The sequence below is a fragment of the Barbus barbus genome, assembly GCF_936440315.1.
Source record: "Barbus barbus genome assembly, chromosome: 4".
Classification (NCBI taxonomy): Eukaryota; Metazoa; Chordata; class Actinopteri; order Cypriniformes; family Cyprinidae; genus Barbus; species Barbus barbus.
The window spans coordinates 15,616,943-15,642,018 of NC_136732.1; the positions used below are offsets into that span (position 1 = coordinate 15,616,943).

At 39.8% G+C, this 25,076-nt stretch overlaps 1 protein-coding gene across 1 annotated transcript in view; it reads left to right on the top strand.

Moving 5' to 3' along the window:
- Window positions 1–25,076, top strand: part of LOC306864234 (protein kinase C beta type) — a 168,815-nt gene that overhangs the window by 129,645 nt on the left and 14,094 nt on the right. Inside the window, exons 11-16 of the mRNA XM_079408086.1 lie at window positions 349–440; window positions 7,714–7,776; window positions 10,022–10,160; window positions 11,534–11,614; window positions 12,143–12,250; window positions 23,366–23,506. Coding sequence (XP_079264212.1) covers window positions 349–440; window positions 7,714–7,776; window positions 10,022–10,160; window positions 11,534–11,614; window positions 12,143–12,250; window positions 23,366–23,506 — 624 coding nt within the window. The remainder of the gene's footprint in view (window positions 1–348; window positions 441–7,713; window positions 7,777–10,021; window positions 10,161–11,533; window positions 11,615–12,142; window positions 12,251–23,365; window positions 23,507–25,076) is intronic.

Consider the following 25,076-nt stretch of genomic DNA (forward strand, 5'->3'; position numbering starts at 1 on the left):
AATTGAAGTACACACAAAGCACACTTTTACTGCAATTAAGCACACTTATTTTTCACAAGTTCCTCCCGAACCTACGTTTGTAACTTCATTTGTCATGTCCAATTCGAAATTAACCCATGACTATGTTCTATTGTACTTAAAGAAGCGTTAAGAAACCATAATAAAATTAGTTCCAAAATCTACTATTGTGTTCTATTTTTCATTTGACCCCACTGGGGAAGTATGCACTGGGGAAAAGAAACAAACTTCTAGAACCGTTCTGTGTTACAAGAAAATTCAACCATCCTGTCATCTTTTCTCAACTGTCCTGTGTTTGTCTCTTACCCTACTGTCTCTGTGTATCTACAGGACCGCCTGTACTTTGTCATGGAATACATCAGTGGTGGGGATCTCATGTATCATATCCAGCAGGTCGGCAAGTTTAAGGAACCCCACGCTGTGTGAGTACAGCTCTCGTCTTTGCCTCTTCAAAGCGCCACATCACTACAAAGATGTGGCATTTTCAGATTCATCAATTCAAAATCAAATGAATGGCTAATATTACTGGCCGATGATCCCTTTAAATCGATGATGCACCAGCAAGTTGATGAGTTCCCCAATGTGAACTGTTGACTTCAACTGTTAACACATTCTTTGAACTAACTGATGAGCTTGTCAGTCAGCTAGCTGATTATTTCACCATGAGCTCACCGAATAGTTCATAGATGAGCACATTGATTTGTTCATGATGAGCTCACCAATGTGTGTGAGTTAACTGAATGTGGTTGAACTCATCCAGCTAACACACTCTGTAGAATGAACAGGTGCTCTCCTTGTTATTGCCCAATTGGTTGATAGGTGGAAAGGAGGGACATTCATAGGGCAGAAAGTGTTTCCCGCTGTGCTGTGTTGTCACTTCAAAGTGACCTCAAAGTAGTTTGACCCACTCTTGCTGCTGCCGCTCCTTCTCTACCTCTTCCTCAGTGCCCTTCTGTTGGAGATATGAGGTGTCTGCTCAGCATAATTCGTAATTAGCTGTATGAAGGCCAGGTCAACCTGCTTCCCCCATCTCTGACTTTCTCTTTCACTATTCTTTTTTTCTTTTTAGCTCTATCTCTGCAGATCTATGAAGTGTTGCAGTGATGGCATATTTTTGTAGGCCAACCAAGCAGTTCTTGATTCTTAAATGTTTTGATCATCATGAAAAAGTTTGATAAACTTTTAAGCTTAGCTACAGACCATAGACTTTACTTCAATCATTTAAACATAAGCTTAAAAAACCCATTGACTTTTGGGACAATGCAACTGTAAGTGCTAAAATGCTAACACATTTCTGTGTTTTTGGCCTACAGACATGCGCAATCCCTGCAGCACTTCATTCGTCTATTCATCCCTCCTCCCTATTGTTTGAGGTATTGAGTTGAGGCAAATGAATAAGAGGAAAGATAGGAGGCATATTTGTCCTCTTACATAGGGGTTTGTGATAAGTTTTGTCTACAATTATATTATAATTGTTGTTTTAACGATTATCAACTATGCCACTCTCTGCAAAAACCAAACAAACACATGCCTTGATAGTGCACGATTTACAATTCACATTTGCAATATCAGCAGAATTGCAAATGTGATATTAATTTTATACAACAGTTCAATAAAATTAAGATAATATTCTCATTCTATTTTTTCTATTTCTATTTCTTCTATTGTCAGTTTTGCCAACATAAATATTTCCACACAAACACACAGAAGAACTGTTGTGTGTCTCTTTCAATGGTGTGTCATTCCTGAATGAAACTGCATTTTTTACAAATTGGGTAAGTGAATGATTCAATGACTCATTAAAATTAGCATAAGATTAGCAAAAAGTAGACTAGTTCTCCTACTAATAAAGTGAACCCAGAGTATTTTGCATTCACAAATCATGTTGTAAGTCAGATATAGTCTGATGCCTGGGTTCATTTAAAGTGGTCACATCTAAGCTGACATTCCTTTGAACCACCCTGTAACAAATTTGAAAAAATAAAGAATCAGCAGCAAATAGACAGGTGTTTGAGGGTGATCTCAGTATGGGCGGCTCCTTGGCAGTAGATGACTGAGCTGACCTTTGCAGTAATCTCTCAGAACCACGCTCTGTCTCCACATCTAACAAGCTTCATCTCTATTTGCTCTGCTTTCAGCTTGCTGTCTGCCCTTTATCATAAAGAATTAGCCTGTCTCTGTGGGGGAGAGCAGCGTTGTCATTGTGTTGGGTATGGACTATGGAGCTCAGTGCAGTTCAATGGTCAGGGTGATTATGAGCGCCCAACGACAGGGAGGACATGAAACAGTTGCAGCACATTGTAGCTGTTGGAAGTGGAATAGATCCAGGTTTCCACAGCTGGGACTTTTATTTGCTTGTATTATGATTTAATGAGAGTCAGTTGTATTGATTATAATATCAGGGGTGCAAATTTGTCACCTTTTGGCGAAATTCGCCGTTTTCACCTTGAAATAGGTCATTCACATGAATCGTGTAGATCTGTAAAAAAATTAAATAAAATTGTGGGGTAGTTGTTGTCGTATCTGCGAGTCATCTGTCACGTCACCTGTAGCGTTTTTTTCCCCTGTTGGCAAAGGAATGGACCCGCCTTACTCTGCCTCTGATTGGCTTACCTTAATGTTCTTTCCCTCATCCAACTAATCTCACTCCTGAAGCCTAACTTTTAGACGCTGCAGGCAACTGTCCATATTTCGGACGGAATGCATTTGTATATGCTGTAAATTATGGTGTTCCAGTTTAAATGGCGATTACCGGGTGAGGCTGCAGTTTTTTTTGTTGTTTTTTTGCGGGGGGAGGGGTTGTTTGTCACCCTTTTCACTCCTGACGAGTTTGCACCCCTGTAAGATACAATTACTATTTTCTTGTTACTTTGCTCCTCCTCCCTTATTCTCTCAGTACTGTACATACAGCCATCATTTGCTATGCACAAAATGTACACAAACATCTTGTCTTAAATGAAAAGCCATTTAGTGACTATTACCACAGATGGTAATAATATTGTGTTAATTGCGGCAAGACTACTACTGAGTTTTGTGAATGAAGCTCAAAGTAAGAACCTAATTGACATAGAAATGTATGGAGGATTGTGAATACCTCTTAAAAATAAAATGAAGAAATCAATTATCAATGTTTTAAATTAAGAAGTACATTGTCATTTTCAATTTGACAAACTAATTTACAACTATTAATGTTTGAAATGTAGCTGAATGTAACAACATAAATTACACTAATTATAGTAAAATTATTCACTTTTTAAACTGACAAATAAAGATATGTATTAACAGCTGTTTATTTAATTTCATTATTTTTTTCCAGGTTTCTTTGATGAACAGGAAGTTCAGTAGAACAGCATTTATCTGAAAAAGAAATATTTTGTAACATTATAAATGTCTTTATCATCACTTTTGATCAATTTAATGCATCCTTGCTAAATAAAAGTAGTAATTTCTATAATTTCTTTCCCACAAAATAAAATATCTAATACTGACTCCAGGCTTTTGAATGGTATAGTGTATAATGTTTTCTAAAGCATTTCAGATAAATGCTGATCTTTTTATTCATCAAAGAATCCTGAAAAAAGAATGTACTCAACAGTTTTAAATATAATAATAATAATAATAATAAATGTTTCTTGAACAGCAAATCAGCATAATAGAATGATTTCTGAAGGATCTTGTGATGCAGAAGACTGGAGTAATGAAGCTGAAAATGTAGCTTTGATCACAGAAATAAAATACATTTTCAAAAAATAATTTCACAATATTACTGCTTTTGCTGTATTTTGGATCAAATAAATGCAGGCTTGGTGAGCACAAGAGAATTCTTTAAAAAAACATTAAACATCTTACTGTTCAAAAACTTTTGTTTTTGTCTGGTAGAGTAAAAGCATCCACTTTTAAAATTGTCAAATATACTGTACATATTTACAGTTTTTTTTTTTTTAATGTTCAAAGTGTAACAACATAATACATTTAGGTAACACTTTGTAGCAAATTAGCTCAAAAGGGAATTGCATATAAATAATTTCACTTAATTAAGATTAATTACAATTATTTATATCAGCTGCAAGAAGTAACTGTAGCAGAATTAAATTGTCATCATCTAATCTGTTCGTCCAGCGAACATTCAATGTAAGTTCATATCAACTCTAGGAAAGGATATTTTCATGGCCACAGAAAATACTTTCCTAAGTATTAATGCATTGGAGCATGTAGTAAGGATCAAAATCGTAAAGGGACATTAATTTGCAAGGCAGAATCAGAAACTTGTGTAATTTGTGCACGAGAGTTTTATTAACTAAACACAAACACAAACGGCGTCTATAGCTTATACTAAATCTCTGTTTCGTTTAGTTAAATGTACGATGCTTGAATTGCCTTGGTCGTTGACCGAGTGTCTGGATGCAGTCTCGGATGAAAGTCTTGATGGTTTCAAGGTTTTGGACTTGCGATCATCGTTCTTCCTGGTTTGAAGAGTGATGAATTCCAAAGATGTTCTGACTCGATGGTGATTGGGAGTTTCATCCCAGGTGAAAAGTGAAGAAGAGTTAAGAGACATCAGCTGAGATCCGAGGATTTTTTGTTGAATGGAAAGACAAGGCCGCAAGGCCTGGCACAAAAACTTAAGGTTCCAGAAGAGTTCTAGCTCACATCCTCATCTTCTCAGAATCTAAAAGATCTGCAGACTAGCGCAGGGCAGTGATGTGATTCCCTTTATCTTCTATCGAGGTCACACCTCTGGGGGGTCAAAGAGCCAATGGTGACTTTCACTTTTGAAGGGAAAGTTTACGACTCTTTGTCTCCAAGCATGGTTATTTGCAAATGAACTGGATTGGATGTTGATATACAAACTATTAAAGATCCTTAGAACACTAATATGTTGCATAGGTATCAACATATAATATACACTCTCAATTAGATCATCCGAAGACGAATTGATAGAGACCAAACATGGTATAAGTGAGGTGATATTAACCTGTGATCTATCATAAGCATGCATAAAACAGTGTACAACACAAACGAACATATACAAGAACAGTAATAATATACACAATGACCTGAAGGATATGTGTGTTCATTCAAAGAAAGTTTTTTCTATTAATTAATTAGAGAAGAGTCCATTTTTATGGCATAATGTCTTTCCTAAGGTTCAAAGATGGTGAGAGGGAGAACTCTCAACATGCCATCAGGTCATAAAGTTTATCTGGTCTGGCTGAGGTGTTCTGGTTACCATGGTAACAGGGGGCCTGGAATCATTCACAGACATACTGGCACCCAGTATGTGTATTGGGTGAGAGGTCTGTGATTGTTTGTTAATCTAATGACTAATTGAATGGTAAATCTAATGAAAAATTGTGTGTTTGGTCCAAATGCTACAACTTTGATATAGGGACCAATTTCCACTAACTAGTTGTTTATTAGCATGCCTATTATTAACATATTGGCTGTCTATTAACTTATAAAGCACATATTCTGCATGACCATATTCTACATCCCTAATCCTACACAATACCTAAACTTAACAACTACCTTACTAACTATTAAAGGGTCATATGATGCGATTTCAAGTTTTCCTTTCTATTTGGAGTGTTACAAGCTGTTTGTGCATAGATAAGATCCAAAAAGTTGCAAAGACTCCAGTCTCAAAACCAAAGAGATATCCTTTATTAAAAGTTAAGACTTGTCCATGCCCCCCTAAAACGGCTCATTTAAACACGCCCCCCACATGTCAACATCACGATGTGGGGAGATTTTCATAACACTGCCCAAACATATACGCAATGAAAGAGGGCGTGACTTTTAGGAAACGCCATCACAATACAGTGAGGGGCGTAACATTTCCATCTCACGCTTGAGGTATTCGGCCAATCACAATGCACTGGATAGCTGGCCGATCAGAGCACGCCTTGCTTCTCAGAACGATGAGCTTTGTAAAATCGACGCGTTTCAGAAAGGCGGGGCATAGAGGAGTAACAATAATTTACAGCAGGTGTCCGCAAGTAAGTTTGGCCCAAAAAAATTCACCACTAGATGGCGGGCCAGAACATAGTCAAAGGATAATTTAATATATTAATGGATGAAACCAGATGCAGCCAGAGTTGCCTGTGACTGACTGTTACAGTGTATTTTCTAACTGGTAGTGAGCTGTTACTCTGTGTAAAATCCTGCAACAGTCATTAACAAAAAGCCATATTTGTGTGGTGGTGTCCGATCAGAGTATGTGAGCGGAGTGGAGCTTCAATCATTTCCCCTCCGCGCTCCGAGCATTTAATAATCACTCCGCTCCCCCACTCCGCGCTCACTGTTATCAGAAACACCGCTCCGCGTCTAGTATTTCAGTATGTTTGAAATATCACAGTTCTATGGAAGCCCGTTTCCGCCTCTGAATAAAAAATAAAAAAAGGTTATTGCGACTTTTTATCTCACAATTCTGACTTTTTTGAGATATAAACTCGCAATTGCGAGTTATAAAGTCAGAATTGCGAGTTAAAGTCCAGTTTTGAGGGGGGAAAAAGACTGATGTTTTCAGAATTGCGAGTTTACATCTCAGAATTATGACTTTTTAACTCGCAAGTGCGAGTTTATATCACGCAATTCTGAGAAAAAAGTCAGCTGTCAGCTGAAAATATTCAGAAGGAACTAAGAAATATAACTTCCCGCTCATGTCCACTGCAGTCATCATAGCCTTCACATTTTTTCTGAATTCTTGCTAAATACAGTTATATTACAAGTCGTTGGCATGAATTGTACTCATGATGGAGCGCTCTTGGAGTGAAGGAAAACCATGACGCTCCGACTTTTAAAAAATCCATTCCTCGCTCCATTCAAAATCACACCGCTCCACTCACATACTCTGATTGTGAGTAACTGTTGCTGTCATGACAGATCTATTTCAGAACCAGCCGCTATCAAAATAATCTGGCTACAGGCACGGGCCAGATATTATTGCTGGCGGGCCAGTGTTGGCCCACGGGCCGCCTGTTGCCGACCACTGATGTACAGTATGTGGAAAATAATGTTTTTTGAACTTTAAACCACATAAACACATTGCATTACACCAAATGCACAAAATATTGTTCTTTTTAGCAACGTCATATTACCCCTTTAATAAGTGTTGCAAATGTTTAGTGAAATCACTTCTGTCCGTCTCGCTCTCTCTGAGTGGTGATAGCCAGAGGCTGGTTGCCGCTGTGGCCTGGAAACAGAAGTTATCTTTTGACATAATCTGACTCTGTAGTGAGGCCTGTTTCCTGCTCCACCCCCAGCTGCATTAGTCACTGAACATGAATGCTAATTCTCTTCATATGTAGTTCTAAAATATAGGACAGACAAACACGCCACCTGATGAATAAAAGATTACTGCATGCTTGTATTAATAACAGATATCTGACTTGCTTTGTCTCTCTTATGTCTTTTTTGAGGGCAGAGCTCCTGTTTCATTGCTCTCAGCAGAAACGCACCTTTATCAGACTGTTATATTATTTATTAGACAGATGTCTGGAATACTCAATTCTGATTTGACAGTTGTCACACTATGTGGCCTCCTCTGTTTTGAGTTTATTTTTTGATGATGACCACCTGGCCGACTTCTGACCATGAAGATTGACCAAGAAAAACAACGGATTCATCTCCTGCGCTCAGATGTTCATATTGATTTGTATGTGTGTGTGTGTGTGTGTGTGTGGGTGTGTTTAGGTTTTATGCTGCAGAAATCGCCATAGGCCTGTTCTTCCTGCATGTGAAGGGTATTATATACAGGTGAGTGAAGCCCAGACAGCAACACACATGTCAATCACACATAGAGGTGAGAAGAGTCTAGAAGTGAGAAGAGAACAATTGACTGTTGGCCACCACAAGGGTCTTTAGAGGTGCTGGGATATTAGACGACTGGCTTCCAGAGCAACACACACCAAAACACACTTGCTTACACACAGCAATTGATCTTAGTCGATGCTGTATTTAGTTTGACGCAAAAAAAAAAAAAATGGCCTTGAGGGATGGAAGTACTGTCCGTTCAATTTATTGTACTGTTGTTTAACTGGGCAACGATCATTAAGCTAGTTGAAACATTGATAACACAATAAGTCTTTCCAGAATTTTTTAGTGGCCAAAAAACATTGGACATCTTGAGCTGTGATTAATTAAACATGATATCTGACTTTATAAAACAGTTTTGTGTTTCATTGCATTACAAAAAACATTATTGTTTTTCATTGTACAAGTGCAGTGAGTGAGCCCCTGGATGGTGGCCTAAACAGGAAGTAGAGCTGTAATCCAGGCTGTTAACAGAAAACCTCCACCGCATGTTTCCACTACAAACAGACAGCACTCATTAATTCTTTACAGAGCACCTTTTTTTTTCTCCTTCATCAAGCTCATCCATGCTTCTCTTCATAAAGCTGCAAGGGTTGGCCAGTATAATGAATATTAATGGTTTATTTGGGATGATTTTGCTGGCGAAATAAAAAGAGTGAGTGAATATTGCAGTGATTTTATACACTTTTTGTTGGCCATTAGGTCTGCATTGTTGGACTTGAGAAAGATGTTAGTGTTTGGTATTGAAAAACAGTGATGGAGTGGCAAATTCATTCAGTTTCTGCAGGTCATTTTAAAATGTTCATTGCAATGGACTGATACACATAAATTCACAAATATGATTCAATGTGTTGGTAAATATTGCTGTTTATTTTATCTATGTATGTATGTACTATTAACTTATTATATTGTACTATAGTGTGTGTGTGTGTGTGTGTATGTATATATATATAACCAGCAGTGAAATGTAGGTCAGGTCCGCTCCAAGGACAGTGCAATTATAAAGAATACAAATATTAAGAAGAAGTACAAACATAAAATAAAATAAAAGATAAAATAAAATAAGATAAGATAAGATAAAAAATATAAATATAAATGTGCAGGTCAGTATGTTGTTGACAAATAGTAATAAGAGGAATGTGCAAAAAATAATGTGCAAAAAGTTGTACAGGGTTTCAAGAGTTTTATTTGTCACATACACAATTATACAGAGTATAACCAGCAGTGAAATGTAGGTGTATTTGAATAGCAGCAATATGAGGTAGAGAAAAATTATGAATAGCTTATTGATATATGATATTTACATGGAGAAAAATTATGAATAGCTTATTGATATGGTGATATTACATGGAGTCAAGTGATATTATGACACAGAGTTAGAGTTTAGGAGCCTGATGGCCTGGGGGAAGAAGCTCCTCCTAAGTCTCTCAGTTTTTGCCATCAGGCTACGGAAGCGCTTACCAGATGGAAGCAAAGTGAATAGATGGTTACCAGGGTGATTTGAGTCCTTGATGATTTTGACAGCTCTATTTTTGCAGCGTTTGAGGTAGATGTCCTGCAGAGAGGGGAGAGCAGACCCTGAGATGCGCTCAGCTAAGCGCACAACTCTCTGTAGTGCTTTGCAGTCCTGATTGGAGCTGTTTCCATGCCACACTGAGATGCACTGAGTCAATACACTTTCTATGGTCCCTGAATAGAAAGTTTCAGGGTTTCATGGTCCCTGAATAGAAAGTTGGAAGGGCAAAAATATTTAAGTTGAGCTAATTTTATTGCTTGGCCTTAGTTGAGAGGACATATGTTAAGTCTACACAAATATATTTGAAAAACATTGAATGAATGGTTATTTTCAAATCCAGACAACAATTAGCTATGGTAATGTTGACAAACTAATAAAAACACGTGCACGTGCTCTATAAAACTTCAGTAAAGGTTGAGCCAACGAAAAAATAACAATTCAGGCAACACTTTGAAGTCAGACATTCACTGAACGCAAAATTTCTGTGGAACTAGTTACTAAATAATAATTATAGAAATTTTTTACAATGTATATATATTGTAGTATAGTAAAATATATAGTATATTATAACATTTTTTTTTTTTTTTATGTATTTGTAACACTCCTTTTCTCACAGTCATGACTTGCTTGTTTGTGTTCCCCACTGACTTCTCTCACATCTCTGTGCATCAGAGATCTAAAGTTGGATAATGTCATGTTGGACATGGAGGGTCATATCAAAATTGCTGACTTTGGCATGTGCAAGGAGAACATGCTTGATGGAGTCACCACCAAGACCTTTTGTGGGACCCCTGACTACATCGCCCCTGAGGTGAGTTCTTGAGGACGGTCCTGTACATGTTTGTTGATGAGTGCCAAAATGTGGGATGAAAAAGGAGAACCAGTGGCCTACATATTTCATGCATGTATAATTGGGGGCAGTCGTGGCCTGATGGTTAGAGAGTCTTGTAACCCAAAGGTTGTGGGTACGAGTCTCGCTACCGGCAGGGATTGTAGGTGGGGGGAGTGAATGTCCAATGCTCTCTTCCACCTTCAATAACATGTCTGAGGTGAGACCCTTAAGCAAGGAACCGAACCCGCAACTGCTCCCAAAAAAATGGCTTCCCACTGCTCCGAGTGTGTGTTCACGGCGTGTGTGTTTGTTCACTACTCACTGCTATGTGTGTTAAATGCAGAGCACAAATTCCAAGTATGGGACACCGTATTGGCCACATGTCACTTTTACTTTTTACTTTCATAGACATTTGCGGATGAACCAGTGCTGTGTTTCCCAAAAGCACCAAAAGTAAGCCTAGGTTGATCGTAACTCCATTGGTTTCAATGGGTCTACGATGTACTTAAGCTTACGATGCTTTTGGGAAACGCAGCCCAGAGCTTTCACTACTGTACCTGCACTTGATCTCACACATACCCACATTTACCATTCGGTTATTAGACTAATTTAAGTTCATTTAACCTTACAAATTTGTACAGTGTTGTTTCTATGAAACTCAAATTAGTTCTACATATAAATAATTTATAAAAATGTCAAAAAAACTTTAAACTAGTTTACTCACCAACAAATGTGAATCTTATTTTTTGATGGGGGGGAAAAAAACGACAAAAAATGCTATTCCCAAGATATTTATCCGGAGCAAAATTATAAGAAGCAGACGATTTTGAAATGACTGCCAGGACATAGTATGTCCAAGAAAAAGCTTTGTATTGTTTTATTAAAATCATCCTTTCGATGTGAACCATTTCATATACATCATGAGCTCGTATTTGAGAAAATAGGTTTGTTACTCAGTGGTAGCTTCATGCAATAAAGAGTTATGTTAAGATATCTCACGTTCCTCTCACCGAGCACCAGATGGTACTGCTCCAAGTGTAACACTAGCAGCATGAGCTAGAGATGGATTCATGTCAACAACACACTCCCAAACCAAGACACAACATGCTGTAAGAGTGAAGGGATTTCAGTTCATCTAGTCCTCAAAGCTAAAGCTGCTTTTTTCTTATTGCGTGAAAGACACTTTACCGTATATAAAACACATTGTAACACACGTTGAAAGCACCATAATCACTTATGAAACTCTTGGCAGAGTGCACGGCGGGATTGATTTTAGTATTTACAGATCCTTGGATTGTCACCCGTTTGTAAGTGTTTTTTTATGCCTTACGTTCTGAGTGTGTCTGTTTCAGATCATCGCTTACCAGCCTTATGGAAAATCAGTGGACTGGTGGGCTTTTGGAGTTCTGCTCTATGAGATGCTGGCTGGCCAGGTAAGAGTTAGGATAATTCAGATCAAGAAGGCCCAAGTCAGGGGTTTGTGCCTTTTGGGCCTTCTCTCATTCGCTCTGTTTCATTTCCTCTCTGCTGCTTGCAGTAAATCACCTCTTGCTATCTCAAGGTCAGTTTTTATTAATTACGTTCTGCAAATCTCCCGAGACTAACAGCAAGCATTTCATGCCTATCGGGCTCAGTCAATTATTTATGAATTGTTCTGAAACAAGTCAAGCTTTGAACGCTGGAGAAAAAAGTCTGAATTGTTTCCAGCGGAGACTGCTACTGCTGAGCTGTCCTGACAAAAGGATGTCGTAATTCTCTTTTCTAGTCTTTGCTAAACAAACAAGACTTGAAAGGCATTTTTATGGTGATGACATTCAAATTTCCAGTGTTAAAGGGACACAAATGGAAAGATTGCAAATTATGCAAGTTACAATATCCATGCTATTATTGTCGACCATTTATAGTAAACAGCATTGTCCTCTCTTCTTCACTGTCTCTTCTCTCTCTATCTCTTTTTAAAGCCCCCATTTGATGGCGAGGATGAGGATGAGCTTTTCCAGTCCATCATGGAGCATCATGTCTCCTATCCCAAATCCATGTCCAAAGAAGCAGTGGCCATCTGCAAAGGGGTGAGCAGCCAGTATACATCAAATTCCTGAAACCATATCAACAACATGTCCAACACAATTTAATGATGATGATGATGATGATGATGATTACTATTCTTATCATTATCATACACAGCTGTTCAAAATTTTGGGGCAGTAAGTTTTTTTTTTTTTTCAACAAGGATGCAGTTATGACAGTAAAGTGACAGTACTGATATGCATAACATTGCTAAATATTTCTATTTCAAATAAGTGCTGTTGAACTTGGAAAAAAATGAAGCACAATGTTTTCAACATTGTTAATAAAAAGAAGTGTTTCTTGAGCATCAAATCCGCGTATTTAATGATTTCTGAAGGATCATGTGACACTGAAGACTGGAGTAATGATGCTAAAAATTCAGCTTTGAATCACAGGAATAAATTACATTTTATAAACAGAGAAAATATTTAATTTAAATTGTTATAATATTGTTCAGTTACGCTTTTACTGTATTTTGATCAAATAAATGCTGCCTTAAGCAAAATAGACTTCTTCCAAAAACATTTAAAAAATCCTACTGACTGAAACTTTAATCGTTAATATAAATTATTTAATTTACTTTTTATTTAACCATTTTTTCCTTATTTTATTTAACCATCATGCCTTCTTTTAAATGATCATCAATGGAGAGAGATGCAGCAGAATGGTGTAGTTACAGCACCTACCAGCAGGGGCATGCTAACAAGTCACACCTTGTCCCCTTGTCCTGAGGAAACCCAAAGTATCAAATTCAGTTCAGAGTGACTAATGGCCCGGAAAGGTGCAGATACAATCCATCTCATCAGTGTGTCCTTGAGAAAGTTGTTTCAAGGTGACTGTCTCGGCAGTTCACATACTGGAAGTGCATTTGAATTAAAAAAAGTCCAGTTATTATATGACTTCATGTGATGCATTATGAATCACTTATTCATTGCAGCACTGGTCATCGCAGTTTGCTCTCAGCAGCCTTGAAAAATACCACAGCCTCTGACCTATTCTATCAATATGCGTGTCACGGCCCTCTCATAAATCGTCAGTTCTGTCTGTCTCTCCATCGCTATCTTTCATTCACTCTGTTTTTGTTATTATGAGGCCAGTGCTGCTCCAGACTCGAGCGCTGGCAGGTGAAGCAGCGAGTACACATGATCTGATTCTTTATTTGAGAGATGAAAGCACACAAACACACGGCCTTAGACAGCACTTAGTGGGAATGCCAATGACTCTTGGCTGTGTGCAGGACCCAGGAGCTCAGCTCTGTTAGTTGCAGGCTTATACTGGAGCACGGATAGCCTGGTTTTGAATGGATATGAATGTTTTTTTTTTCCCCCCAACAAAACCAGTCAAAAGCCGCAGAATGTCAGGGGCATCTTAGTAAATAGAATAACGTATTCCCTAAAAAGTGGTCGAAAGGGAGCTCTCTCCTATTTGCTTATTCTTTACATGTTTCTGTTCTTTCTCCTTGTCACTGCGGTACCAGAGTGGAGCATATGGCTGCTGAGAAAAGAGTTTTGTAGAAGAATGAAAGCCATGCTTGCGTGTGGGTACATTCTTATGATGCTTGGGACATCACACATCTGTCAACATGTCTGGGCCATATTTCACCCCACCCAAAATAAAAATAAATAAGAAAATTAAAATGTCTATTTTTTAAAACCGTTAAGACCTTTATTTTAACCTTTCCAGTTGTCATTATAGTAATGCAATGATAATAATAGTAATAATAAATTAATAAAAATATGTATATATTGCATTGCATTATGATTTTCATTTTCAAACATTTATTTTTTCAGTCTTTAAATATATTTTTAATATTTATGGGGGACCATTAAGATTTTCTTTTGCATTGTGATTATTTTCAATTTCCCTGTTTGCATTACCATGATGCAAAAAAAACAAAAATGTAATTGTATTTTGTAATTGTTTTATTACCCAAGTTTACTTAATATAAAAATATAAAGTGTGTATACATCATGGTAGTATTTGTTGTGCTGCCAAAAATTGTGCTAAAGCATCATGAAGTTACATCTGTAATTACCAGTATTAAAGTGGATGACTGCAATAATAAAAATGTACAATCAAAATGCTGAATTGGCATGAAAATAAAGTCACAATGCATAGAATTTGTATGCAAAGCAAACATTTATAGTTACACTTTATTTTAAGGTCTCCTTGTTACAGTGTAATCATACATTTAAGTTCTGAGTAATATTAATTAACTACATGTACTTACTAGATTAGGGTTTGGCTTAGGGTTACTTGCATGTATTTATGCATAATTAATTGTGCATAAAAAAAAGGTAAAATAAAGTGTTACCAAATTGATTTTACATTTTTCCTTTTGATTTTGGGGTGAAATGTGGCGTTTGATGTGTGATTCACCAAAGTCGATTTTTGCTTGGTTTTGCTGATCTTCTGCCTACTGTAGCATGCTGCCTGTTGACCCATTTTGTTTGAGTTAGGACAATGGAAATCTTTGGTAATGGGAGGACAACAAGTTCTGGAATATAAAGTGGAAAGAGAGTTGTGAGAGCAGGTGTCTCCAGAGGGACCTGCACACTAATACATTCATGCTAATGTGAACATTAAATAATGAATCAATCCTCTGCGTTCAGAATCTGAATGCCGCCCCTCTTTGACTGGCTTCATGAAAATGCAGCATGTTTCTGGGTAAAGCCTGATCAACAAAAGAACCCCTCCTCTCCTCCCTCTATTCCCTCTCTCTTCCTCTTTTTTTTTTTTCTCCATCCTTTCGTTTTTGGTCTATTTCCCCACATAGATATAGGTGCTCCGCATAACCCTCGTCCTTTCTACTTGTTGATTTTTCTTCCTTGACTTATCCTGTCTCTGTCTTCTCCTCAGCTTGTCTGCAGAGCTCATTGTCTTGATGAGTTCAGTCTCCCTCTCTTCTTCCTAGGATCTGCTGAAAGTGCTTGCTGAACTTCTCTAATAGCTTAATTCTGCAGTGCAGCAAGTGTGTCAGATCCTGGAGGCCTCTCTCCCCAACAATCTCCTAAAATAGTGCAGGAATACTAAATGAATCCTTGACATTTAAGACAGATTGGAAAATCCTGTAAGTTTGGATAAGCGCGACTTTAGGCGCAGGGTGCTGCTGTCCGCCCTGCCAGGAAAGCTACAATGGAGCCATGCAATATAAATGAGGTATTTCCCTTAACCAAGCGGAGCAATCGTTCTTCCAGCACGGTAATTGAATGACTAATTTAGTCTGGCCTTGTGACTTTGAGAGGACAGATGGATAAATTGAACCTGTCGTAATCAAAATGTTGATGCTCTGTTCTGCCATAAAGCAAAAGAAAATCCTCCCCTTCACTCCTGTAGAGCCTGGGGTTTTGGATTGAGGGGATATAGGCTTTAATGCTCAGAACATTAGCTGAGGGAATATTCATTTGTGCCACTTAAAGCGACAGATGAAGAAAACAGCACAGTTAAACTCTCTCTGCAAGACGTGACGTATACTGTATATTGATGCACCAAAACCTAGGGAGCTGCCCACCTAGACAGCATTTTTGGTCATCATAGGTTTATTTGTAATGATCAATACTGATTACAAAAATATACCATGGTTTTCAGACAATGTACTATGGTAATGATAATCTTTACAAAAACATGCAAAAGCCACGGTAAATGAATTTGGTGATCATTTATTACCATTGTATACACGCTGTAAGAATGTTTTTTTTAAGAAGTCTCTTATACTCATTAAGGCTGTATTTATTTGATCCAAAATACAATAGAAAGCAAATTTTGTAAAAATTCTAAATTCTAAAAACTGAAAACTCCGCTTTCTAATTGTAATATATTTTAAAAAGTAATTTATTCTTGTAAATTTTCAGCAGTCATTACTCAAGTTTTAGTGTCACATGATCCTTCAAAAATCATTCGAATAGGCTGATCTGATGCTCAAGAAACATTTCTTATTATCAATGCTGAAAATAGCTTGTGCTTAATATTTTTGTAGTGTTTTTGTTCATTTTTTTCAGGATTCTTTGATGAATAGAAAACTCAAAAGAACACAATTTTATTAAATCTTTTGTATAACATCATATCATTATAGTCAACATAATATATGTACTAGGGCTGGGCAGTATATTGAGTTTGTACGATATATCGATATACATTTTATAAGCGATACGGTATAGCCTAAGGCAATACCGTTAATATCGATATGAGCGCATCTGAAAAAATTATCTAGGACAGACTGAACTGCTGCGGAGAAAGTGCATAATACAATTTGTTCTAAACACGTGACAAGTTTTATATGAAGGGCTTTAAAAAAAACTAAAAAAAAAAAAAAAAACTTGTAGCCTATAGTTTCAGTTTAAAGCGGCTCGCGCACGGCCCGTCGGATGCTCTGACAGAAAGGCTGAAGCCTGTGAGGCCGATTTTTTTTTTTGCGCTGTTGTTCACATTGTCATTTAAATGCGACTGTCACCATCAGTCTCATGTGTGAACCGTATACGGCCCTGAAGTGACCCGCATGCGCAGAAGAAGACGTAACGTCAGACGCAGCGCACTGTGTTTGCGGAAATAAAAATGGATGCTGCTCGTGTTAGCGTGTGTTTAGCAATTTTTAAGTTAATGTGCAATCGGAGCCTAAATAATGAAGTCTGCCATTGTGATTTTAATCTTCCCGCCTCCTCCAGCGCAGAACTGTGACGTCTGTCACATTTCAATGACGTAAAAATTGCATGAAATGCGACATGGCCGTTCAGACTGAAGTCTCATTGCAAAACATCGGATTTGGGTCACATTAGCCTGCTGTAACAGAACTGTTTGTTTAGTTTCCTTTTTGTCCTTATTTGGTTCTTCCTGTTTTAGTTTGTGTCCTAGTTTTGTTAATTAATGATCGTCATCACCTGTGTTTAATTAATTACCTTGTTTCCTCGTTTGTTCCAGCCCCTTTATAAGTCCTCAGTTCTGCCTTTGTGTTTGTCTGATCTTAAGTTAACATATTGTCTTACGTGTGTTGAAGCTGTTTATTAAAAGATTCCTTTTTGTTTATACTTTCGTCGTGCGCCTTTTTGCCACAACCACCAGACCGTTACAGAAGATCAGACCGACACAGATGATGGGCGAGCTCGCGCAATTTTTTGAGCTGGCTCACGCCATCCAGGACCCAGCCAGCTTTGTGATGGCATTTGCGCCTCTCGCCCTCGCCAGCTCTCTTGAAGGAGGAACCCTCAAGATGCTGCTCCGGCTCAGGCTCACCTACCACCAACAGCGAGAGCTCCCAGACACCTGCGACCTCGATTGGAGAGAAGCCATCATCCGGTGTCTGGAGAGCCTCCGACCCCGAGTCGGAGCCCTACCCACGGCGATGAATGTTCCGCCGGTGGCGAGGAGGATACCGCCGCAACAGGCGATGAACGTTACGCCGTTTACGGCGATGATGGTCCCGTCCAGCCCACCTGAGTTCCCGCTGGTTCCGTCCAGCCCACCTGAGTTCCCGCTGGTCCCGTCCAGCTCACCTGAGTTCCCGCTGGTCCCGTCCAGCCCACCTGAGTTCCTGCTGGTCCCGTCCAGCCCACCTGAGTTCCCGCTGGTCCCGTCCAGCCCACCTGAGTTCCCGCTGGTCCCGTCCAGCCCACCTGAGTTCCCACTGGTCCCGTCCAGCCCACCTGAGTTCCCGCTGGTCCCGTCCAGCCCACCTGAGCTCCCGCTGGTCCCGTCCAGCCCACCTGAGCTCCCGCTGGTCCCGTCCAGCCCACCTGAGTTCCCGCTGGTCCCGTCCAGCCCACCTGAGTTCCCGCTGGTCCCATCCAGCCCCGCGCCTCCCGTGCGCCCTCTAAAGTCCGCGCTGCAAGAGCGCCCTCTAATGTCGGCGCGGCAAGCGCGCCCTCTAATGTCCGCGCTGCAAGCGCGCCCTCTGAAGTCCGCGCTGCAAGAGCGCCCTCTAATGTCCGCGCTGCAAGCGCGCCCTCTAATGTCCGCGCTGCAAGCGCGCCCTCTAATGTCCGCGCTGCAAGAGCGCCCTCTAATGTCCGCGCTGCAAGAGCGCCCTCTAATGTCCACGCTACAAGAGCGCCCCTTTGAATCCGCGCTGCAAAAGCGCCCCCAAGTGTCCGCGCTGCCAGAGCGGCCCCAAGTGTCTGCGCTGCAAGAGTGCCCTCCTGCGTCTCCGCTGGTCCCGTCCAGCTCTCCTTCGTCTCCGCTGGTTCTATCCAGCTTCGCGCCTCCCGTGCGCCCTCAAATGTCCGCGCTGCAAGAGCTCCCTCAAGTGTCTGCGCCGCAAGAGCGCCCTCACGAGTCTGCGCTGCAAAAGCGCCCTCCTGCATCTACGCTGGTCCCGTCCAGCTCTCCTTCGTCTCCGCTGGTCCCGTCCAGCTCCGCACCTCCAGAGCGCCCCCAAGTGCCCGCTCCTCCAGAGCGCCCCCAAGTGCCCGCTCCTCCAGAGCGCCCTCAAGTGCCCGCTCCTCCAGAGCGCCCTCAGGTGCCCGCTCCTCTAGAGCGCCCTCAGGTGCCCGCTCCTCCAGAGCGCCCTCAAGTGCCCGCTCCTCCAGAGCGCCCCCAAGTGCCCGCTCCTCCAGAGCGCCCCCAAGAGTCCGCTCCTCCAGAGCGCCCCCAAGCGCCCGCTCCTCCAGAGCGCCCCCAAGCGCCCGCTCCTCCAGAGCGGCCCCAAGAACCCGCTCCTCCAATGTGGCCCCCAGAGGGGAACTTTCCCAAAGAAATTTTGAGGGGGGGCCATATAGCCGCAGTTTGTGTGGCCAGGCCAAAGGCCAAGGCCACAAAGGACCCAGATCCATCATGGCCTCCCGAGGACTCCGATCCACCATGGCCGTCCGAGGATCCAGATCCGCCATGGTCGCCCGAGGACCCTGATCCGCCAAGGCCGCCCGAGGACCCCGACCCGCCATGGCCGCCCGAGGATCCAGATCCACCATGGTCGCCCGAGGACCCTGATCTGCCATGGTCGTCCAAGGACCCAGATCCATCATGGCCTTCCAAGGCCCCAGATCCGCCATGGTCTCCCGAATCTCCAGTCCTGCCATGGCCTCCTAAGGCTCCGGATCCACCATGGATTCCCAAGTCTCAAGTTCCGCCATGGCCTCCCGAATCTCCAGTCCTGACATGGTCTCCCAAGGCTCCTGATCCGTCCTGGAGGCTTCACTGTCCTAGCCTGGTTCTGCTCCAGCCTCCAGGACGCCCGCCCCCCCTCCCCGATGTTACTGTTACGGTGCGGGACGCACCTTCCGGGAGGGGGGCGATATCTGTAACAGAACTGTTTGTTTAGTTTCCTTTTTGTCCTTATTTGGTTCTTCCTGTTTTAGTTTGTGTCCTAGTTTTGTTAATTAATGATCGTCATCACCTGTGTTTAATTAATTACCTTGTTTCCTCGTTTGTTCCAGCCCCTTTATAAGTCCTCAGTTCTGCCTTTGTGTTTGTCTGATCTTAAGTTAACATATTGTCTTACGTGTGTTGAAGCTGTTTATTAAAAGATTCCTTTTTGTTTATACTTTCGTCGTGCGCCTTTTTGCCACAACCACCAGACCGTTACACCTGCAGTGTGAACTAAGCCAATAACTTAAAATATACATTTTGCTGAAATATATGTAGTTGGACAATAAATGCTGTAACCTACGTAGAATTTTAAACCTGCAAGTAAGTGTATTTGTATGATAGCACTAACTGTAAAGTGTAATGGGGTAATCAAAATAGCCTTTTTACTCAATTCTAGTCTATGCTTTTTATTATTTTTAGTTTAGTAAATTTAACTTCTGCTTTAAAAGCATTATTTTTGTTTTTAGATTGCAATGTTACAATACTGTTAGAAAGTTATGTGATTTAACCCTTTTTTACACATTAACCCCCGGTTTCACAGACCAGGTGTAAGCCTAGTCCTAGACTAAAATCTAAATCTGAGCTGCAAGAAACCTGCTCTGACTTTTGTTAAAATAAATCAGTGCCTTTATTTCGTCTCAAAATGCACACCAGTAATGTTTTTTTTCTAAGGAACTTTTATAAAAATTGCTTAAATAATTGAACTTTGATCTAATCATGGCTTATTCTAAGCCCCGTCTGTGAAACCGGGCCAATATATGCCTACATGCTACACTTTATTTGTTTAATCCAAATACAAAATACCGAGATATATACCTTTTACTGCAAATCCGCCAAAAAAATACCTAGATATGAATTTTTGCTACACAGATGTGCTCCACATCAACGAGTTTTGAAACACAGCGTCTGAGAATGATAAAGTAGCTGAATTATATTGCATTAATTCTGTAAAAAAAAGAAAAGCGTTTAAGGACTTGTTTAATGAAGCTGATAGAAGCAGAGGATGGTGTACTGCAGGAAGCGCTCGTGCAGCAGCAGTAACAGCAGATATGTGCGACTGCGGTGCTCTGAGTGCTAATTGAAGAGTATTATCAATGTTGATGGAGTGTACAGCTCTGATAGGGGAGGGATAAAGTGGGATGCTGTGGTTCTTTGATATGGAACACAGCCCAGCACACCGCTGAGAGAGGCTTGGGACGCAAGCCTGATACGGGCTGATACGCCATGACTAAGGCCAATCTAGAGCTCGCACACAGACTCTCGCTCACTTTCTGTTATAAAAAAATCTGAGCTCTTTCTCCTTTCCTCTTTCTCTTTGCATATGCTGTTTTTGTGAAAGCGCTTGTCACCATACACTAACAGTACAATGGTATCTCCAGCCATCTGTCAAGCCATCTGAGTGTAGAACATGGTGCATGCTCAGTTTAATGCCTGTTCTTGATACTGTTGGAATGTAGCTAATTTAAAAGTGGAGACAGATCTTTTATTTGTGCTGTTTGAGTTTGCATCGTTAAGTAGAAGATGCTGCTGGAACGTGCCATTACATCATTCACATTCTCAAGTGATGAGAATGCACCTTGCATCCAAAAAATGACTTCCAGATGTGGAAACATTCAAAATAAGTAAAATCCTGAGTTTTGAGATAGTTGTTTGTAAATTTTGCAGATTCACAGTATTTTATTGGCTAGATTTTTTATTATTATTATTCTTGGTGTGTATCATTGGTAATTGGTAATTGTAACAAATAGAGCCAAGTGTGAACACCCAAATGCACACCCACATGTGTCAAAAAGTCTTCAGAGTAAAAAAAGTATTTTTTTACGTTACTTTAAAAGTAACATTAAAAAAAATTATGCAGATTAACATGCCAATAAAACACTGCAATCATGCTTGAATGATTATCCAATATAAATTCGTATCCAGTAACCATGAAAGACTAGAATAGCCATGAAAATTCAATAAACGTTTATTTTAAGATTGGCCATGGTTATGAACCATCTTAGATTCGTTTGTCAGGACAGTGATGAGGCATAGATTCCCATCAGTGTATATGGCTGTCTGTTTTTCATGTGACCAACCTAGTCACCATCACTAACTTTGAGTTAAAGTTTAAGAGCATCAGTGCTGAATTCTCTGAAGAGCACTCCTGCCACACTTGTGTGTAGTGGGCTGAAGAGGGCCAGGAGGGAGAGATAAAGCAATTGACTTGACTCCGATGCTGCAGGTCACTTGTGTTTTTGGCTCCATTCGGCCTCTAGAGCCTCTCCTGAATCACGCTGTCAGATTACACTGCGGCTCTGTCGTTCAGAGCAGGACAGCTGTGAAATATGAGCAGTCAGCTGTACAGAAGCAGAAAACAGCTGAAAATGATGGATGGATGGATGGATGGATGGATGGATGAACAGACGGACGGATAGAAAATGGATAATTAGATGTAATGGATGGTTGGGTATTGTAGATAGATAGATAGATAGATAGATAGATAGATAGATAGATAGATAGATAGATAGATAGATAGATAGATAGATAGATAGATAGATAGATAGATAGATAGATAGATAGATAATGTTTTATAGATATATTTTATTGATAGATAATTAGATGTGTTTTTGGATGGATGGATGGATGGATGGACAAAATATAGATAATTAGATGTTATGGATGTGGGTAGGTAGTGTTTCATAGATAATTAGATGTGTTTTATGGATGGATGATGCATGGATAGATAATGTTTTATAGATATATTTTATAGATAGATAATTAGCCATGTATTTGGATGGATGGATGGATGGATGGATAAATAGAGAGAGAGAATTAGCCAGCTGCGTCTCTGTAGCAGCATGGCCCAGCTGCCACACAGCGAGTGAGCGTGTCCTGGCCTCTGCTGTATACATTAATGATGACAATGATGACACAGCTCTTAGCAAGCGCCATGAGTCCAGAAGGCATGCAGGGTCAGGGATTGATCCAACCCAGCCAGACCGGCCCCGGCCCAGTCCCTTCCTGATCCAGTGAGGGTTAAGGCTCTACCAGTCAGCAGAGACCTTCATCTCCCCCCCTCCTCAACCACCTCCACCTATGCCTTACAAGAGCCTGGAAAGACTTTCTCTGCTGCCATCAATTTTTCATGCGCACTGAGGCGCTGAAAAAAAACAGCAAGTTGTTGAGCTTTTCCCCTCGCCTAATCTCTCCTACACACGCTAAAGTCACTCACTGGAATAAAATAGGCAAACGATTTTGTTATATTCAACATAGCATGTACTGCTGGGGAATAAAACAGCTGTCGGTGAAGGGGAAAAAGGGAGAGAGATGGGTGTGCGGAGGAAGTTGATGAAGAGAGGCTGTGCTGAAACTCCAAAGTAAAAATTATTTGACCTAAAAAATTTAATGACATTCTCATTTATGTGGATTTAGTTTTACCCCCTCCAGGGATGTTAATGCAACTTGTATTTTTGACCCATAAAACTAAATTATTGAACAAAACGCTACTGGAATAGAGCAAGCAGCTACCCTGGCTGTATTAAATATTTGGGTTCTTAGTGTTAAACATTAATCTATTATACACATGTATATTCATTTAAATTATTAATATTAATGAAGAATTTCTCATGCCCTGTACATAAATTCTGATGGAAACTACTATTGGCTCATGCTGTAATGTAAATAAAACCTTTGTTAGAAAATAGATTATATGCTATTAATTCTGATTAACTTGATTCATTATTCTGTGTATTATGCATTTAATTAGATGTTTTTCAATTGTTTGACAGCCACACTGTATACCAGTGGTCCTCTCATAATTGTGTTGTCCTCTGTTTCAGCTGATGACCAAACACCCAGGCAAGCGTCTGGGCTGCGGTCCCGAGGGTGAGCGGGACATCAGGGAACACGGCTTTTTCCGTTACATGGATTGGGAAAAGTTGGAGAACAAGGAAGTTCAGCCACCATTTAAACCAAAAGCCGTAAGTCCAGCCAGTCACCTCACCTCTAACACACACAGACACACACACATTCTCTCTCTTACCTATCTAAAACCCTGGTAGTTATTTCAGATTTGAGTCTAAATTCGAGTTTCATTACCTTTGATCTTTTTTAGCCTGATACTTAACACATAATGCATGACATGGTTTACCAAAGTAAGACAACATTACATCAACAGCCTTAGTTGTTTCTGGAAAAAATATTCCTATCAACAACCATAACCCTACTGTTGTTCTTAATATTATAAAAATGTATAATCCCAATCCAGCCTCAACCTAACTTGATTCAAACTCATCAGTTAATCTATTTGAACTAAATTACAATTTGAATTTCAGTAAGTAGAATCAAATTCAGTTACAAAAAATACAACTGCTATAAGTGTAATTTTTCAGTATAAATTACTCATAATCATGTTCATACAACATACAGGCTATTTTTAGAAGTAGTAGATGATGGAATAATCAATGTTTGAAATGTCACCTGTAGACATTTGTATTTAATTTATGTGTTTATCAATATGTTTAATAAATTAACTTTTATTTAATTTAATTGATTTTTTATGGTGAAAGAACATATTTCTAAAATGCTGTAGTTTTATAAAGTAAAAATCTGTTATGAATCAAAAATAGTGTTGGACTTTGTTTATTTGTTTTTGATTAAAGGCAAAATTAGGATCAGTTTAGTTATCTGTGTAAAGTTGGTAGACATTAGAAAAAGTATTATGTATTTCAGGGAGTAAATTGGCATAATTACCCATTAATTATTAAATCATTTATGTTTTGTCACAAAATTTGGGTTGCACTTTATTTTAAGGTGTCCTGTTACAGTGTAATTTTACATAAGTATTGAGTAATATTAATTAACTACATGTACTTACTATATGGTTAGGATTAGGGTTTGGTTTAGGGTTACTTGCATGTAGTTATGCATAATTCATTAGTGTTATTATAATAGTAAGTACATGTAACGTGTAACAAGGACACCTTAAAATAAAATGTAACTAAAATTTGTACTGGATTGAATTACAAGTATTATATTTATAGCATTGGAATAAGTGAAATTCAACACACTTGTGTTTCATTGTACACAAGTGAATTCTGTAAATTCTTCACGTCATTCAAATTAAAATTCCATTTCAACATCCTGTGGGTCTTAATTTAATTATTTTTTCTTTAATTCTAAATATCACTCAACCCTGCAGTCTATAAACCTAACCCTAATATCAGAGGGCTGTGATTGGTTAAAAGGAATGTTGTCTCAGGACCAGCAAAGGATGTTGACCCAGGAAAATGTCTTACTTGTGTAAATTACATTAAGCGACCTGTAACAGCGCAAGTTCAAACTGGCCGACTGGACACATAGTTTTCGAAGACAGTGTCAAAGTAGTCAAATTCTTCTGTACAGTAGAACAGAGATGACAAGTCAAACTTTCAGGGCTGTGGAGAGCAGTAGGGTGTAATGAGGAGTCTGTGTGTCCTCCTTACACACTACAGCAAGAGGCACAGCAGCATCTTAGCTTCGTTAGCACTGTGTGCGCCAGGGCTCCGGCCG